The sequence below is a fragment of the Tupaia chinensis genome, unplaced genomic scaffold (genome assembly GCF_000334495.1).
Source record: "Tupaia chinensis unplaced genomic scaffold, TupChi_1.0 Scaffold146386_1, whole genome shotgun sequence".
Lineage (NCBI taxonomy): Eukaryota > Metazoa > Chordata > Mammalia > Scandentia > Tupaiidae > Tupaia > Tupaia belangeri.
The window spans coordinates 2,839,236-2,855,776 of NW_006206241.1; the positions used below are offsets into that span (position 1 = coordinate 2,839,236).

General features: G+C 40.1%; 1 protein-coding gene across 1 annotated transcript in view; it reads left to right on the top strand.

Annotated features, from left to right (window-relative positions):
- Positions 1-16,541, top strand: part of ADAMTS16 (ADAM metallopeptidase with thrombospondin type 1 motif 16) — a 154,488-nt gene that overhangs the window by 83,546 nt on the left and 54,401 nt on the right. Inside the window, exons 12-16 of the mRNA XM_006168904.2 lie at positions 654-807; positions 6,837-6,932; positions 12,225-12,373; positions 14,164-14,336; positions 16,068-16,198. Coding sequence (XP_006168966.1) covers positions 654-807; positions 6,837-6,932; positions 12,225-12,373; positions 14,164-14,336; positions 16,068-16,198 — 703 coding nt within the window. The remainder of the gene's footprint in view (positions 1-653; positions 808-6,836; positions 6,933-12,224; positions 12,374-14,163; positions 14,337-16,067; positions 16,199-16,541) is intronic.

The window sequence follows — 16,541 nt, forward strand, 5'->3', positions numbered from 1 at the left end:
AAACCATGCCAGGTGTGTGTTCATGTGTGCCCAATCTTAAGAGGAGAAAGGATGAAAAGGGTCTGTGGAATGGCCGTCCCCTCTAAGGGGTGATTTCTCACTTTCCTTCTCACAGTTTCACTCTTGTCTCTCTCCGGTAACCATGCACATCCTATGGCAAAAAAAAAAACTAAAAAAAGAAAAAAAGAAAAAAGAAGAAAGAGAAAACATTTTTTTAAAAAAGAAGAAAAAAGCAAGGAAAGAAGTACGTTTCCAGCTTTTAAAATAGACGAACTGTGCTCTTACTTTTACAATGCCCGTTTCCATCTTCTGGCTGTCTCTGGCAAGAAGCATGCATACAAGGCGTCTGTACTAGCAGCTTCTTTCATTAAACCCATCCGGTTGTAATTATTCAATTTCACTTTTTCTCATGATAAGTTTGAAGAAAAAAATTCTCTCTGGAAAAGGTAAAAGTATGTTTTGAACAAGTTTGAAAATGAGGACCCCCGTATTTAAATGTAATTAAGATAAATATTATATTGAGCCACAGGAGAAAAATTTTCTCTCACTCCGTATAGGATAGGTTATAAAATTGCATGAGGAAAAACCAGGCCTAATTGTACATCCTTCGGTAACGCTTTGGCAGTCACTCGGAGGCCCATCTCTTCTTTCAGCACTGCTCAGGCGATATGCCTTGCTGATCAGCCAAAGCCTGTGAAAGAATACAAGTATCCTGAGAAGCTGCCAGGAGAATTATACGACGCAAACACACAGTGCAAGTGGCAATTTGGAGAGAAAGCCAAGCTGTGCATGCTGGACTTTAAGAAGGCAAGTGATTATTGGCAAATGCTCAGTGCAATATGATTCATAAAACTGTTCTATTTCGTGTTACTATATGTTCTGCATTTATTGGGTACCTACCAAATGTCAAAGCCTGTATGTTGGGGCTGGTCCCGTATAACAGGAAACACATGTTTTACTGGCAAAGAAAATGACGGTGGATACTGTTGTGGATATCGGTTTTCATTTGAGAACTGACTCGGCCTGTTAGGTCAGATCTTTCTTTCTAATTTATCATGTGGGAGCTCAGTAATAACATTTAGTCGGTGTAAGCTGGCGAACTAATACTCTGCATATTTTCAAAGGGTATTAAGGAAGCAATGTCCTTTCTTCCCCCTGCCCCTCCACATATAAGTATAATTTACTATAAAGCAGCAGTCCATCTAGGACTTCTGACTGTTAAATTCCCCAAATAAAATAGTTACAGAGTCTCATAGAAGGTAATATCTGCTCTTCCAACCCTAGGGACACCACAGAGTGGTTTCCTAATATGAACTCATATAACGCAGAGATACATGCTCTTGGAGACAGAAAAAAACCCAGAGATTTAGGAATTCATTCTGTTGACCCACATGAAAAGCGACCCATAAATTAAATGAAAGTAACTATTTTTTAAGGTTTATTTTATTCTAGTTTATAATGAAATCAAGTGGAAAATAGACCAAAAAATATGGTCTTCCAGAAGCCTCCAAACATTTCAGAATGTACTGGGAATACTCTCAACTTAAATCTAACATGAAAATCTTCTTTCTTCTAAACTCGACTAAAACGCCTTCGAAGATCAATTACTACGCCATGCCAGAACTGGCTCTTAGTGGCTCAGCTCGGATGAGAGCAATAACCATTGCCAATGTCGCCTGTTCTGGGAACAGGAAATGTGAATTCATAAACATATATTTTTTAAGTATTATTCCTCTGTTTGCTTTAAAAAACGGTGGGGGCATAAGACCAATTCTTTCTTTCAAAAATGGAATTTTTCTAGGTCGTACTTCTAGCTCCACATCAGCTTATCTTGTGACCATGCAGTGCGTCATTCATACAGCCTCGTCCCACTGGGAAACAATAACTTAAATCTAGAGTGTCTTTCTATCATTGGGGATAGGTTCGTGTGCAGTGAAATGCACTCATTTTAAGTGTGCTATTTAAATTTTAGCATATGTGTTCCTGTAGTACCCAGCATCCCAATATGAAACAGCTTATTCCCATGAAAGCCAGAAGTTCGCTGTGCCCCTTTTCACTTAACCCTTCCCATCCCATTAAGTAAGCATCATAGCTAAGGGGTGCCTATTCCTTAACTTCAGAACAAGGTTGTTCTACGTATTAAAAGTGAAGTAATATTTCACCATTAAGTATGATGTTAGCTATTGGTTTTACATAGAACCTTTTTATTAAACTGAGAAATTTTCTTTCCAATCCTAGTTTGTCAAGAGACTTTATCACAAAATTGTGTATGTCTATGGATGCATTGTTTTCTCCATTATTCTGTTAATGTGGCAAATTATATTGCTTGGCTTTTTTTTTCCCTACTGGTTTTGGTTGTTATACCAAACTGTGTTTCTGGGATAACTCCCCTTGGTCGTAACCTATTACTCATTTTTAAATTTTGCTAATTCGATTTGAGAATATTTTATTCAGGATTTTTATGTATGTGTTCTTGAATGATATTATTAACAAATCTTGATCTCCTATAATTTATTTTCAAGAATTGAAATCAGTTATGCTGGCTTCATAAAGTGGGTTGAGACTTCCCTACTTTCCTGTTTTCTTAAAGTTTGTGAAAGATTGATATTGTTTCTCTAAACTTCCGAGGAGATAAACCAGCGAGTTCTGCTTGTGAGACGACTTCTGTAATGACAAATTGCAGCTATAGAAACAGACTTGGTATTATTCAGAAGAAACTCCTATTTAAACTGAGCAAATTCACTAGAAAAAGTACTAGTATCAACAAAAATGACACAAGGAATGAGATTTTTTTCAATACATTTTTCTGTTTTACCTGTGTTGTTGATATTTTCCAAAAAAGTTAGTTGTAATAGTGCAATTTATTCTTTTATTTATCTTCTGATCTGTAACTACATCTCCCCATTTTGATTTTTATAATGTTAATGTGTTTTTGATACTTTTTCCTGATCAATATAGCTAGTTTGTCAGATCAATTAATCCTTTCAAATACATAAATATTTGCCTTTGTTGTTGTTGAAATCTTTGGTATTTCATTAAATCCTGTTGTTGTTGGTTTTTTTTAACATAGTCATTCAGCTATGTTAAAGCTATTAATTTCCAAGTACCATAATAGCTGTATTCTGAAGATTTTTACATGTTGGGCTTTTAGTATTTTTAAGCGCAAAATAATTTCTCATTTAACTAGTGATTTCTTCTTTAACCTGTGTATATTTAATTTTGAAATAGTGAGTGTCTAGATACCTTCTTAATCTTGATTTCTTATTTAGTTCAATCTTGTTCAGGGGATATACTCTACGTATGCTTTGGAATTTATTAAAATGTATTCGATAGCTTGACCTGTGGTCTAGATTGGTGTATTTGCAATTTACATACAGCAATGCACCACTCAGGATGGGAAGGCAGTCTGAGAACGAAGTCGTCAGGCGATTTCACCGTTGTGTGACCTTCGGAGAGTGCACGCACACAAACCTTCCTGATGTAGCCCTCTGCTCTCCTGGCCTATCTGGTGATTGTATGGGACCACTGTCCCATATGCAGTCTATTGTTGAGGAAAATCTCATTCTGTGTTTATAATTGTATGTATGCTTATATACTTGTGTATAAATTCACACATGTATATGATAACGACCTTCTGTTCACTGTGCATAGTGATCATCGGACTTGGGGACAAAACGTGCCATTGCTTGAAAAATAAATCACTGTGTGCATTATGTGATCACCTCTGTAACTGCACGCTAATATTCCCTGTCTGTCTTAGATGGTCCCCAGTACTGAAATCCCACCGTACATTGCCAGCCTGTCTTCTAAAAGGCTGGTTTGTTTGGGCTGTTATATTTTGACGTTAAACTTAACCAAGTCAGTGTTACTAAAATTGGCCTTTGGAACATAACTCAAATTATGGGGCAGAGTAGTGAAACAGAACCTTCATCGAAGACGGTATTTCTTAGCTGCAAAGATAAAGACCAGGTTTACTGACAAGTGCCTAGGTTTCAGCTCTGTTCTGCCTGAGTTAAGCCCCAGTGATTACATACATTGTGTCTTTATTAAGTACCAATTCTGCTTTGTCAACATTGTTTAGTGGCCTGACCCTGCCCAAAATTACTTTGAAGCTTGATCACCTCAGTATCCCGGGGATGGTTGTTAATTGGTAGCTCCCTCAACTCCCCCAAGTCTTGCATTCCAATTCCCAGAACCCTGGAGCTATGATTAAATAGGATCTTTGTTCCAAGAGGCCTCTGAAGTTTCAGTACGCATACAATGGTCAAAGTGCTTTACACAGTCATTGAACTTCATACTCAGAAGTTAGCAGTTAAGTCACAGTATGATGGAAAATGAGAGAAAACAACTCATGATTGGCTTTTTAGTTGTTTAAATTTTATTTTACAACTAGTATCTTAATTCTTTAACATACTAACTAGTATCTTAATTCTTTAAGATACTAGAGATGTTATTGGTTTGTCTAGGATGGAGGGTTATGTTTACCTTACATAGCACAATCATATCTACAGACAGAAGGTCTCAAGTGCTTTGATGGTGGAAAACAGTAGCATGCATCGTATGATAGGATGTTTCAGGATGCCTCCACGCCTATGGATTACTCCTGCTTGAGGACTGGAAGTGGCAATTGTGCAGCTTGCAGACTGTGGCTGAAAATATACAGATAGCACTCCTGCCAGGGTGCAGATGAGGGAGTCTACGTGCTTCCTGTGAGAGCTTTAACTTAGAAAAGTCGAAAGCTGTGGCTTTGTATCGTATTCATCCACTTCTTTATTCTGCAAAACGTTCCCAGGAATTAAAATATAACAATATTCCAAAATTACTCTGAATGATAATCTGAATCTTGTATTTCTGTTTTAACCCATTTTAGGCGTTCTTTATGATTGTAATTCACTAATCGTTATTAATTTCATTATACACTAATTTTTTCTGCCCATTCTATCAGTGGTCTGCACAGGAACACACTAGCACATGTTCCAAAAGCATTTACTGAGAGCTGGTTGGGTACCACACACAGTCCACTACAGTTGATGAATGTATTAAAATAATGTCAGCCATGACTTGGTGGTTAAAATGGCTCGGTCCCACAAGGCCGACGCCATGGTTTGAGTCCCAGAGTCGGCAGCTTGAGAAGCATACTAGGCACATGTACATGTGTGCCCAAAGTCCCAAAGGAAGGAAAAATGGAGAAGGGATTGTGGCATGACCATCTCCCATGGGGGCTGCATTGTCTCTGCTCTGTCCCTGTTTGTCTCTCTCTTCAGTAAACACACATGACTTCTGGTAAATAAAAACTTTTTTAAAACTTAACATTTTAAAGCAGCGTGGGCCAGCTCAGTGTAACACACTATTCCAGGGGTGCTGGATCTTTAGGGAAGCTCTGTCCATGATCGTGGCTGACTGGAGGAGCTAGGGGGGGTCACAGCATTGACGCCATTGAAGGTGCTTGTCTCTCTATTTCCCTTCCTTTCACAGAAGAATTAAATAAACTTTAAACACACACATACACACACACCATTTATCTTGTGTCATTTTGATAGTCTCAGAAAGTGACCCAAGAGTAAGTACCTTAGTCCCCTAAGGTGATAATGATCAAAGTGGCACCAAACATGGGCTGAGACCTGACTATGCTGGGATCTCCTCAAGCCCTTGACATGAGGAAGGAGATGGACAGCACTTCTGTGGTTTCACGCCTACTAGATGCCAGGCCCTAGGCTGGGCACATCACCTGTAACCATTTCATTGAGCCCCAGATCACACAGGTCATGGATGTTGTCACTCTCAGTGCACAGTAAGGAAGCAAGGATCCTGCCCAGCTCTGCCCTGACGCTGACCAAGCCACACCAGCTCTGCCTACCCATTTCGGAGCTCCAGTTCTACCACACCACTGCGGCCATCTCCCAGCTGCCAGAATCAGGGCAGCGTTCTTCTTCTCAGTATTTATCTGTGTTCTGTGTAGGTCCCTGTATCTCATCCACCCCGGTCTCTACCAGCACCATTGAAGTGCAGGTCTGCTGCCCCCTGCCAGTCTCAAGTCTTTCATTCTGTTTTATTTTTTTAAAGAATTATGTATTTTATTTCTTGTTATTATTATTGTATTTTGCTGTATGGCACATGTACTCACTAGAAAGACACAGAGAAAGTGAGCCATGTGGGAGTCCAGCACCTTAACCACCACATCACCTGCTGGCCCCTAGTCTATCATTCTGATTCGCCCAGACATGGCGAATGAGTCTGTGGACTCAGGTTTTGAGGGAGCTGTATTCATATCCTGGGTATTCTATCAAGCTTCATACCAAGAAGAAAATAGAGCTGTCCAGTTGTCTCTTTGGAGAGTCATAGACACTGAGGTCACTGCTTTGATGGATTTGACGGAAACCTCATAGGAGAGTGTTCAAAAGTTCATGGAAAATTGAATTAAAGTACAAGCTTATTTGGGTGCAAATTTTTTTAATCTATGCATTATTTTTTAATCTATGCATTATTTTTTAATGCAATCTCCATGAGCTTTATGGAGACCCCTCATACGTCTCTGGTCTCTAAATGCCATCTGGCCAAAAGCAGAGACCCCAATGTACCCTGCCTATGAGCACTCTGTACGGTATGAAGGGGTAAGCGTTGCGTTACATTTATAATGAGCCAATGCAAATAAATACAATTTCAGAAATGGAATTATTCTGAACCAAACCTGGAATGTGGGCTTACGTTATGTGTCTAGTGCTAAGTAGACATCTGCTTCCAATGTGCATCAGCTCTCTCCCCTTAAACTTCTCGATGATATTTGATCAATCCTTGTGGACAGCGTGAATCCCAATGACCTTTTTTCCTCCCTTTAGGACATCTGTAAGGCCCTGTGGTGCCATCGGATTGGAAGGAAATGCGAGACTAAATTTATGCCGGCAGCAGAAGGCACTGTGTGTGGGCGCGACCTGGTGAGGAGCCAAGGATAGCCACAGAGTCACATGCACCTGTCAGTCTCTCACCCACACAGCCCTCCCCTTCACACTGGTAATGTTTAAGCCCGTGTTTCTCTGTACCTGTGCACACCGACACCTGCGTCAGATGTCTAGGTGTGCTTTATATTGGTGGTATAGACTCCTTTCCTCACTTGTGTATTTGATGAGCCTTCTGGAGTTAACAAGCAAGTCAAGCAGTAGTTGATAACTCGGTGTATTAGTGAGACAAATATTAAACTGTTGACCACAATTTAACCACCAGTAAGTACTGCTGGTTTTTTTTCTTGTTTTACTTACATTTCATCGCTGTATGTCTTTGCAGCATACAAAATGAATCTTTCCAGCCAGAATAGACTGTCGACTAGGCCAGGCAAAGATAGTGCCATGCACACCCTCCTTAACACATAACTTCACGCTTTTGTGCCTATTCAATGTTTTCCTTTTCTTTTTCCTCCCCTTGATTCCCTCCCTCCCCCCTCAACTGCCCACCTTCCTCCCACACTGTGTCTAGTATCCACCATTGCTCTAAACACTGTTAAAGTCTCAGAGCATCCGTCTGGAGACCCTGGAGCAGGCCATTTTGAACTGTTGCTCCTATGAATAAAGAAAGAGCTTTAGTAAGGAAAGAAACATGTAAGATAGCAAGCTCACTGCTGAATAGAAAGAACAACAATTCGTCATTAAAACTTATGAAATACGGGCCAGGAGGTGGCGTGATGGTTGAGTTCTAGACTCCCACATGGTCAACCACAATTTTAGTCCTGGACATGGTGGTTTGCTTTCTCGCTTTCTCTCTCTCTCTCTCTCTCTCTCTCTCTCTCTCTCTGGTGGTGTGCTCTATAGCAAATTTAAAAATGAAAATACATACCATTAAATAATCATTTTTTAAAAACTTTCAAAATAAATCATCACTTCCAGCATAATATTTGAATCTTTCTCATTTAACCTATGATTTCATCATTTTTTTTCAGAATATGAAAGACTATTGATGAAAATAGAGACACATTGGGCCTGAATTATCATTGTAACCATTTTTGTTTTGTGTGTGTCTGATGGAATTGGTGTAGTCCTGCTTGTCTACGATTGGGGTTATTGCCCGTCTTTAGAAGTCTGATTTAAGGAATCTTTACCTGCTCCAATGTCTTCAAGAGTTTTCTCATATTTTCAGCCAGTAGTTTTACAGTAAAGTTTAAATTCCAAAATAAACAGGTCACATTCTAAACATATGTGACAGTAAGTACAGACAAAAAAGGATGTAAAGTGGTAAGAGACACAGCTAAGTCATTGCGGTGCTGACGGAGGCGATGAAGAATGAGGTGAAGTGCATTGAGAGGGCCTCCAAAGCTCTTCCCAGGCCTGTCGTTAATACACTGCATTCTGCAGGCCCTCACTTAATTCAATTCTTCCTCGAGTGTTACAGACAGCAGTAGGGCAATTAATCCATATCATGGATTAATAATAAAAATATTATTTATTATTAATGAAAAGGCTTTTAATCTCTTGAAAGAGAAAACGGGTCTGATGGACTTCAGAGTGGAAATTCTGATTGTCAAAGGTCATCAGGTAATTCACCTGAGTTTCAAGCTGGAGAAAATTATAACTTCTGCTCAGAAATGATTACAACTTATTCTTAAGCTGACATTTTGTAGCCATGCCTATTTCTTGGCAACCTTTCTGCTGTTCCTCTTGAGTTGCTATCAACACAAGGCATGGGGTCATTCTAGGCATTTTGCTTTTTTTTTTTTTTGTCTGCTTATATACTATTTTTTCCTGAGTAATATAGCTGTAATGTGTACTTCTCGGCCCCTAGAAGTAACCCAGACTGGGAGCCACGTTAGTTTCCTGGGTCCATTGAAAGGCTAGACATACGGCATGACCTGTAATCCCAATGACTCAGGGAGCTGAGGAAGGAGGACTGCCACATAGCAAGACCCTGTCTAAAAATTTAAAAAATTACTAACCAGGGCCAACCACAATGGCACAGGCAGCAGGGCACGGCTGCACAACACTGAAGCCACATGGGAGCCCCAGTGCCCATACAGAGTTGGCCTGAACATACTGGGCTCACGCACGGGCACCTGTGATCCTGGCTGGCTAGGAGGCTGGGGAGTTTTGGGCGGTAGTAGCTCACTCTCTCTCTCTCCCCCCCCTCTCTCCCTCTCTCCTCTCTCCTTCTCTATCTCTCTCTCTCACACACACACAAACACACACGAGAAAGAAATAAACTTACCACAAAACTCGGTTCTTTTTACATTTTATTTTACCTTTAAACACTATTAAATTCATTGATATTTAAATTATTTTCCCTGATACTTCTTTTTTTTATTTAAATTATTTGTATAAAGCAAAAATTACAGAACCTTTCTTTTCATCAGAGGATTTTACATTCTTTTCTATGTTACATGTTCATTCCTTTTGCCCCTCCCACCTACCCTCCACCACCCACTCTCTACCACCCTCTCCCTTCCTTTACAGTCTCTGGAATCTACACTTACCTCATCTATGACCCTATCTTCAGACCTTCCCATTTCTGCCATAGAGTGCAGGTACTTGATACATACTGAGTGGGGGTATGCAGTGTGCAGCCTCCTAAGTCTGGCTCCCTCTCAACATTAAGTCTTCTATATTCATCTACTTTGAATTGAAAAAGAGAGTCTTATTGTTTCTTATGGCTTAGTAATTAATATTTCATAGTATGTAAGTGCCACAGTTTTTCAGTCAATCAAGTCATCAACTTTTGGACACTGAACTTAGTTCCATGTTTTAGCAATTATGAATAATGCTGCAATAAACATGGGCGTGCGAGTGTCTTTCTGAGTGTTTTCCTATCTTTTGGGTATATACTAAAGACTGGGATTACTGGGTCGTATGGTAGTTTCATTTGTAGGTTCTTGAGGAACCTTCATATTGTGTTCCACAGAGGTTGTACTACTTTACATTCTCACCAACAGTGTAAGAGTGTGCTCTTTTCACCACAGCCTCTCCAGAACTTGTCATCTTTTCTCTCTTTCTTTCTTCTTTCTTCCTCTCTTTCTTTCTTTCTTTTTCTTTCTCTTTCTTTCTTCCTATTGATCCTAGCTATTCTAACTGGGGTTAAATGGTATCTGACTATGGTTTCAATCTGCATTTCTATTATGACAAGAGACATTAAATATTTTTTCATATGCCTTTTGACCACTTATAAGTCTTTCTTAGAGAGTTGTCTATTCAATTCATTTGCCAGTTTTTAATTGGTTTTTATTATAGGTGAGCTGCTTGAGTTTTCTATAAATTTTAGTTATCAGTCCCTCATCTGAACAATAAATAGCGAATATTTTCTTCCATTCTGAGGGTTGTCTTTCACTCTAATTGGTGTTTCTTTTGCAGTAAAGATGCTTTTTTAGCTTGATGTAATCCTACTTATCTCTGGAATCACTGCCTCTGTTTGGGGAGTCTTATTTAAGGAATCTTTGTCTACTCCATTGTCTTCAAGAGTTTCCCTCATGTTTTCCACCAGTAGTTTTATAGTTTGAGGCTTTACATTTAAATATTTCATCCATTTTGAGGTGATTCATTTTGTTCATGGTGAGGGATAATGGTCCAATTTCATTTTTCTGTTGGTAGTTATTTAGTTCCTCCAGCACCATTTACTGGAAAGACTTTCTTTTTCCACAGCTTTGTCTCGTACCCTTTATCAAAAATCAATTGGCTATATGATTTAGAGTTCATTTTCAGGATCCTCTAGTCCCTTCCATTGGTCTATGTGTCTACTTTGTGCTAGTACCATGATGTTTTTATTATCACCACTTTGTAATATATTTTGAAGTCAACGTCTCCCACTTTATTCTTTTTGCCCAGTATTGCCTTGGTGGCATGGAGTCTTTTATGATTCCAGAAATATTTTATTATTTTTTTTCTATTTCTGTGAAGAATGTCACCAAAATATTGATTGGAATATTTCCCCACATATTTTAACTACAACTTTTTCCCTCAAGCAAGTTGAGATAGAATAGATGCCTGAAAATTATGCAGCTGGACCGTGGGCTGAAGTAATGAGGTGTTCTGCCCAGGGATGCCTGGCTGCTCTGTGCAAAGGTGGGGCTTGCTTCCAAGTGTCATGCAGTCACTCCCTTTCAGTGCTGGTTCTGGTTTGCATTCATGTGCGAGTTACAGGTTTAGATGTGTGCTGTACCAGAAGTCAGCACCCCTTGCTTTTCTGCTTGACAGAAGACCAGGCATTATTCCCAGCTGCGTGATCCTCACTGAGCGAAGCAGGTCTGTGCAGCTTGCTTCTGCTGTCTGTGGAAGGCAGGTGGTGGTGTGATAGGGACTTTTTCTTATTCCCGTTTTGCTGATAGTGAAGAATTGACAGATAGAATGAATGAGGCTTACATCTTCAGAATCACTTATGTTTTTGAATTTAACTCTTCTTAAGTAATATTAAATCAAACCATTTGAAATGACCATTTTTGTCTATCAATAGTTGTCAAATACCAGTGGCTAACTATGTTTTTCCCTAATGCATCAACTAATAATTGAAGTATCATTTTCCTCTTACAGCAGTAATGCCCTTTTCTCTCAGTATATATCTAGTGGCTCCAGTCTGGAAGACAGAAAGGAGTCGACACCTCCAACATTGCCACTGAATACTCTTAGCACACAGCATTATTATGCGATGGAAGTGAAGGAACCTCGTGGATTTTAATGTAAATTAAAATTGATGAGCATTTCTCTTGAAAAAGGGGAGCTGATAGCATCTCCAGCTCTTTAGAGGATAGGTGGGGTTCCACGTGGATCGTTCCATCTGCTTGTAAGGTCATGTGGCCTCTAATGGATGGGCAATTAAGAATCTCAAGGCTCTGGGACCAGGTTTTTTGCAGTGAAAGCACAGAGTGCCAGCCAGAAATGACAAGGTGCTGAGCCACACAGAGCCTCCAGCTGAACTCTCCTAGTGGGGACTCAGTTCTGAACACCAGGTCTGAAATTACCTTGTCTGCAGGAAGGTCAGAGTTCATGGGCATAGGAGGTAAGCAAGCAGGCTGAATGTTCCTGGAACAGTCCTTAATGATTTTTCTATCATCTCCTCTGTGTGTGGATGTATAAAATAATGCTAGGTTTGGAACAGAAAGATGAGTAATATCAAACTTATTTTTATTGGCTGCTACTTGAGGGTAGGAACGTTGATGTCTGTGCATTTTACAGAATTTTCTCCAACTCAACATCATAGTGACAACAAAGTGAGCCTATCTATCTCTCCATGAATCATGTAACTTTTTCTTTCATCTCCAGTGGTGCCGTGGAGGGCAGTGTGTGAGATATGGTGATGAAGGCCCCCAACCCACGCATGGCCACTGGTCGGACTGGTCCTCCTGGTCCCCCTGCTCCAGGACCTGTGGAGGAGGCGTGTCTCACAGGGACCGCCTCTGCACCAATCCCCGGTAAGCACGTGACTGTCTCTGCCTTCGCCATCTGGGACTTCTGGGGCCTGAGCCTTCCTGGCTGCAGGACGACACCTACACTTGTGGTATGGTTTCTGTGCTTTGCATACTACTCTAAAGAGACACTGAGTAGGAAAGGAGTTTTACTAGGAATTTCTATATTATCTATCTTATCTATCTGTGATATCATTAAAGATGCTTAAGCCTGACCACAGCAAAACAAATGAGATGTCAGAAATTAGATTTTAACTGTATATTTCAAATACCAAGGATCTGTCTTAAACATAAAATAAGTGCATCACAAGAAAAGTATGGAGAACACAAATGAATAAGAATAAATAAGAACAAATTTGCATGCAAAAAGTCCCCCACATTTCTGTTTTCCATAATATGTGTGTACCTTTACGGTAGGTGGTTTGACTATAGATTTCTGTAAAAAGACCAGAAGGTTAGAAGCAGTTACTAAGGAAGTGAAGCAAAAAGGCTTTAGAATCCTCCCTTTGCTGCTAGGTGTGCTTATGGAGTACTAGCCCTACTGTGTAACTGTACTTATAATTTTAGCCCCATCGCGGAAGCTCTCTGGGTGCACTCACACAGTGGAGGAAGCAGGGGTTCTAACTCTCGGTGCCAACCAGCAACTGGAGACTGGTTCTTCCAACTCAGTCCTCATGTCCTGGCTTCACCATGCGCGGCTGGCAGCAGGAAGAGGCCGGGATCTAGACAACAAAGTCATAGAAATTCCGTCTCAACTCCATTTTCTCACAACTAGGAAAGATCCTGGGTGGTCTGGGAAAGCCAGCACTCCCCTGGTCAGCTGCTCTCATGGAATGTGAGGAGCCAGGAGGGTAATCCAGCCTCCTTTGGGGTAATGCTTGGCAGCCATAGGAACAAATACTTAGTCATCAGAAAAGTCGTGATGCATTTTCATATAGAGAAACAGAACAATACATCATGACTTTTCCAACGACCCAGGACAACCAAGCTTTCCAGGACCAGGCCTGCCCTGCTGGCACTGAGCACAGTGCACTCCTTGGAGAAGGAAGGCAAGCCCCAGACCAGCCCCCTGGGAGAGCACCTCTGTGCACACTCAGAAACATGCCCACTTTTAGGGATTAGCCTCGCTTCAAGGAAGGACTGTCTAAGTAGCTACTAAAATATGAAATTTCTAGGCCAGCCCTGTAGATCAGTGATTAAGTCAGTGCTTTGGGAGCCATGGCTGACCAAGATTCAAACTCCATCCCTGGCAGCTTGAAAAACACTCCGGGCATATGTGTATGCATGCCCCACATCCTGAAGGATTAGAAAAATGGAAGGAAAGGGATAGTGCTGTGATCATGCCCCATTGGGAGATGCTTTCTCCCTCTCTCTCTCAGGCTGTGCATTCACCCCCTGGCAATTAGATACCTAGATAGATGATAGATAGATAGATATGACACAGATATATAATATATACATATATGTATATATGCACATATGTATGTGTGTGTATATATATAGAGAGAAAATTTCTTATTTTATTTTAGAGAGAGATTTTCACTATAGATCATGAACACTCACCAGAGAGATAGAGACAGAAAATGAGAAGTCACCTCCCAGGGAGGATGGTCACACTGCCATCCCTTCTCCTCCACTCTCCTCTGGAATTTTGGGCATGCTCACACATGTACCCAGTGTAAGTTTCAAGCCACCATGTCCGGGACTTGAACCACAGTCAATTACGTGGAAGTCCATTATGCCATCTGCCGGTCCCTATATATATGAAATTTCTAACTATGAAATATGCATTCCAGGCCTTCGCATGGAGGGAAGTTTTGTGAGGGCTCAACACGCACTTTCAATCTTTGCAACAGTCAGAAATGTCCCCAGGACAGTGTGGACTTCCGGGCTGCTCAGTGTGCAGAGTTTAACAGCAAGCAGTTCAGAGGGTGGCACTACAAGTGGAAGCCTTACACACAAGTAGAAGGTAAGTCTCAAATCCCACTCTATAGTCGTGGCCTATGCTCTGTCTCCACATTCAAAATTTACATTGCTGGGAGTGTGATGGCAGGTAGACCAGATGCTGCTCTTCAGTCATGTCACATATTCTTCCTGGGGGTTAGTTTGATTTTGCCTTCCTTGCTATGTTACAACCTACCTAAACGTGGCACTTTATGATCAGAAACCAATATGCCTAATAGAGAGTTTGCAAATATAAGACAATCCTTTGAAAAAGTAATAAAGTATTCAGAGTAGAAAATGTGTTGATAATGATCAAGATACTTTATCAAATTAAGAATTGCAGCAATGGCTAGTGATGTTGCTATAAGCATATTACCCATTGAATACGTATAGTTGTCAAAAAATAAAGGAACCATTTTAGTATCTTTTGGAAAATTGGGTAATATTCAGTTATACTCTACTCAAAAAGTCTTGATCTAGAACTATAAACCAAAAAATTTATTTGTAGCATGTGTAAGATTTTACTCTCTAATGAAAGAGAAATAAATGTTGTTCCTATCATTATAATAACCTGAAGCTGGAGGAGGCATAATTAAGGAGAAACTTAAAGAATACCTAATTTTCATTCCTTGAAATGGGGACTATTGCCCAAGCAAATTGCTGAGACCCTTGGGAAGTACATGCATTGGGCATCCCATCAGACATGCACTGTCATCTCAATATGCGTATGTCATGGTGGGTTTATGAGGATAGAAGGGAAATTGCAAACAGTCCAACACAGACCATGGTGGGTTATGGTGTTACTCCTAAACTTTGGAAGGATTAAGCCAGTGAGGAAACAGACCACTAGGCAGGAGGAAAATGTAGAATGAACTTCGAAATTGAGGTTAAAAAATGTCCAAGCCACTCCTGACCTTCCTAATCTTCAGTAAATAAAGTTGTTAATCATGGACACCCACACTAAATTTGATTGTCAGAGTTGTTCAGCTGGGTCTGTTTCCTTGCACATTAGGGGTAATATCTGTAGTTGAGCCTTGACCCAATGAATACTCATAGGGCAGATAAAATTTATAGCACCAACAGCTTTTTCTCTACTGAGAAGAGAACAAAGAAAAAGGGTTCCTATGAATTTTCATATTAACTATATAAACCCCAAGACCTTGAAATGGATTATCATGGGAAGGAGTGAATTTCCTATGTTCTCTATGTCAGTATTTTTGACAATCTGTAATATTTCTGGAAAACATTTTCCTCTGAAGATTTTATCTAAAAGTTATTCTCTTTATCAATTTAAAAATTGTATATATTGTCTATAAATGTCTTGAGAAATTTGGTGGCTATCTTGATTCTTTATTTGTAAGGACTGTGTGTACTCTACAAAATAGTAGTGGCTTTTTTTTGCATTTTACAAGAGGGTAGTTAATTATACTAGTAAATTTGTAAAACATTAATGTTGCAGTTAAGTCAACAAATATTTATTGAATGCCTACTATGTGCCAACCACGGTGTAAAGAAAGAACAAGGATTCATAAAGAATACTGTAGAGTAAAAATTGATAGTGAAACTTTGAAAAGGGATAAGAATTTTTTAAAAAAGCCTAATGAGGCAACCATTAAAAAATGACTTTACAATGTATTATTGTGTGGGAATTATTTTATGGCACAAAAAAAAGAAAATCTATCTAAAATTCAGAGCAAAAGTGATCAGAGCTTAAGTATCTTTCTTATTTGTGTTTGTGTGTGTATTTCTTTTTAAGATCAGGACTTATGCAAACTCTACTGTATCGCAGAAGGATTTGATTTCTTCTTTTCTTTGTCAAATAAAGTCAAAGATGGGACTCCATGCTCGGAGGATAGCCGTAATGTTTGTATAGATGGGATATGTGAGGTAATAACGATCCTTCATTCATTCAACCAATGTCCCCAGACAGTCTGCTTTGTGCCAGGCAATCTGTAGCCGCTAAAAAGACCAGACACACAAGACGAGCCCCTGCCCTCCAAATCACAGTGGTGGGGACGTGAGGCAGAGGGACACACGTTGGTGACACACTGCTCTGTCACAGTGGAGTGTATTCAGAGCAAGAGGAGGAGGGAAGAGCTTATTCTTCCTTCCATGAGGGCTAGGAGAAGGGAGCATCTGCATCTGAGCTAGACCTGCAAGGATGTGTTGCCAGAGACATATGGGGAAACAGAGGAACACGGTGGTATCCGGAAGCCTGGGTTGGTAGGAA